This window comes from Monoraphidium neglectum (assembly GCF_000611645.1).
Source record: "Monoraphidium neglectum strain SAG 48.87 unplaced genomic scaffold scaffold01487, whole genome shotgun sequence".
NCBI lineage: Eukaryota > Viridiplantae > Chlorophyta > Chlorophyceae > Sphaeropleales > Selenastraceae > Monoraphidium > Monoraphidium neglectum.
The window spans coordinates 10,472-13,026 of NW_014012141.1; the positions used below are offsets into that span (position 1 = coordinate 10,472).

At 67.1% G+C, this 2,555-nt stretch overlaps 1 protein-coding gene across 1 annotated transcript in view; it reads right to left on the reverse strand.

The window, feature by feature from the left end:
• The window catches only part of MNEG_8051 (zinc-nutrition responsive transporter), a gene marked incomplete at both ends in the record, with an annotated part of 3,659 nt that extends 1,320 nt beyond the window's left edge, over window positions 1-2,339 (reverse strand). The window contains 5 exons of the mRNA XM_014043478.1: window positions 281-344; window positions 685-1,169; window positions 1,448-1,582; window positions 1,864-2,023; window positions 2,209-2,339. Of these exons, the coding sequence (XP_013898932.1) occupies window positions 281-344; window positions 685-1,169; window positions 1,448-1,582; window positions 1,864-2,023; window positions 2,209-2,339 (975 nt within the window). The remainder of the gene's footprint in view (window positions 1-280; window positions 345-684; window positions 1,170-1,447; window positions 1,583-1,863; window positions 2,024-2,208) is intronic.
• Window positions 2,340-2,555: the final 216 nt, after the last annotated feature.

Genomic DNA, 2,555 nt, shown 5'->3' on the forward strand with positions numbered 1-2,555 from the left:
GTGTGTGTGTGTGTGTGTGTGTGTGTGTGTGTGCGCGCATGTGTGTGTGTGTGTGTGTGTGTGTGTGTGTGTGTGTGTGTGTGCGCGCGCGCGCGCGCGCGTGCGTGTGCGCGTTTGAAAAAGGGAGAGGGAGAGATAAGCCAACCTGCACCGGAGCTGGGAGGGAATCAATGCACGCAGTGGTCTGCCTGTGCACAGCCCCTCCCACGCAGTGGCACGCGCCGCCGTCCGGCGGGGCAGCCTCGAAACCCAAGGCAATGCACCCCCGTGTTTTACCCACCATGAGTACAATGACCAGCTGCCGCTCGCTGGTGATGACGCCCACACCCACACCAATGATGATGCTGCGGGCAAGAACACGATTCAAAGGTCCAAGACCCGAGGAAAGAGCAAAGGGAGGGGGATCGGTCACCGACTGCCGCAGCGGGGGCCGCCGCAAACCATCCTGCGCAGACGGGCGCGCCGGCCGGGAGCGCCACAGCCCCAGCCCCAGCTCTCGACGCCCTTACCAGGCAGGCCCCACGAGCGGCCCGCCCGCCAGACCCCTTCCATGCATTGCCTCCCCACCGGCCCAGTCAGAAGCGCCAACTGCACACCGGCCCCGCCCTCTCGTGCCCGGCCGCGGCAGCGAAAACAACCGCCCCTGCCCCGCCAGGCGCGAAAAACAAACCATCAGGGACGCACCTGTGGAAGATGCACCCCAGTTCCATGGTGTACGCCGTCACCCGCTGCTTCACATTGCCCAGCGCCCCGGCCGACCCCAGCCACCGCTGCGCCGTCAGGCTGCTCGTGCAGGAGTGCGTGTGCGGCGCATGCGCGGCGGCGCCCTCCTCGGCCGCCGAGATCAGATCCTTCGCCGAGACGGCGCCCTTTTCGGCCGCGTCGTCGCCGCTGTCATTGTGGTGGTTGCTGTGGTGGCTGTGGCCGTGGTCGTGGGACCCCTGGTCATCTGCATGGGTGTGGGCATCCCCGCCCGCATGAGCATGCAGCTCGCGCTGGTGCGCCGCCGCCGCCGCCGCAGCCTGGGGCTTCCCACCGCCGCCGCCACCGCTGCTGCCGTGGCTGTGACCGTGGCCGCAGGCGCTCCTGAGGGCCTTGACCGTGGCCGCGCCGCCGCCACTGCTGCCGCTGCCGGAGGCCACGCCTGCGCGCAGCTGCTCCTTGTAATCCTGTTTGGGGGATTGGGTGGCCGCACATACACATACGCAATACACCTTCATGTGTACATATACACGTATCTACAATTACATGAGCACATGTGCACTCAAATCTACAGCAGCACACGAGGAAAAACCAAGACGGCTTTCCCGGCAGACCAATCAGCTGCCCAAGGATCAAACCCTGTCCCGACCCCCGTCGCCAGCCAGCGGCCGCGGGCCGGCGCGGCGCGCCCCGCGCGCCCCCACAAATATGCAATGCGCCCGGCGCGGCAGCCGGGCGGGCGCACCTTTGGCGCCCACAGGGCCGTCAGGGAGGAGTCCATTATGACCAGCGCCAAGATGCCGACCAGCACGGCCACGCCGCCAATAGGAAAGTCGACGATCTCCGATAGCTCCATGACCGCCTCTGGGATGATGTGGACCTGGCGGATGGGGTAAGATTGGGAAGTTGAGGTGGCGGGGGCGTGTGGTGTGTGGGTGTGGTACGTGTGTGTACGTGTTTGTGTTTGTATGCGCGCGCATGTGTGTGTCTGTGTGCACAGCAGTGTTGAGTGTGCTTTGAGTGAGCAGCTGCTAGTGAGGCCTGGCATGCGCCATGCCAGCATGCATGAGCGGACCAAGCAAGCGTGTGGAATGGCGCGGGTCAGGGCGCAGCGCATGGGGCGCCGGGGGTTCAGCGACCGCGGCGCGGCGCGGGGCGCACCAGGGCGAGCGCGAGGATGATGCCGCCGGCGAACGCGCGTGCTATCCGCGCAAAGGGCGCGTCTGGGCTCTGGAACGCGCGCAGGAAGAGCGGCGGGAGGCCGCATAGCAGCGCGCCGGCGGCGATGGCGAAAATGGCGACAATTCGGACGTCCAAGGTGCTGCGCCGGGGTAAGGGGGGTGGGGGGGGGAGGGCCATCGCTGTTCTGGGGTGCTGGGCGCGGCGGCGGCGGCGGCGGCGGCATGATGGCGAGGCGGATACTTGAGGGATGAGTCGGAGGGCGCGCCGTGCCGCTTTGCGGCCTGCCAACCCATCCGACAGGTGTCAGCTGTCGCACGCACGCACCCGCGGTCGGCGCCCGCGGCAGCCTCGTGCTCCTCTAGGGGGTGGTCGGCGTCTGCGGCGCCGCTGGTCTGCAAGTGGCCGAGGCCCATCAACGCTCTCCGTGCCGTCAGCATAGCGTCCTGCGCGTCCATCACCGCGCCCGCCGCGTCGGCCGCCGCTCGTCGCCGAGGGCGCGTGGGGATGTCGCGATGTTGGAGAGCTGAGTGCGTGGCGCCCCGGTGCTGCTGCTGCAGCCGCAGATGTACCAATACAATGAGACTTTTTAGAGCTGATCCACGAGGGTTTGCGGGCCAACAACAACAAAAGTTGAAGACCGCCAATGAGGCGAGAGTGCGAGACTGTGGTGG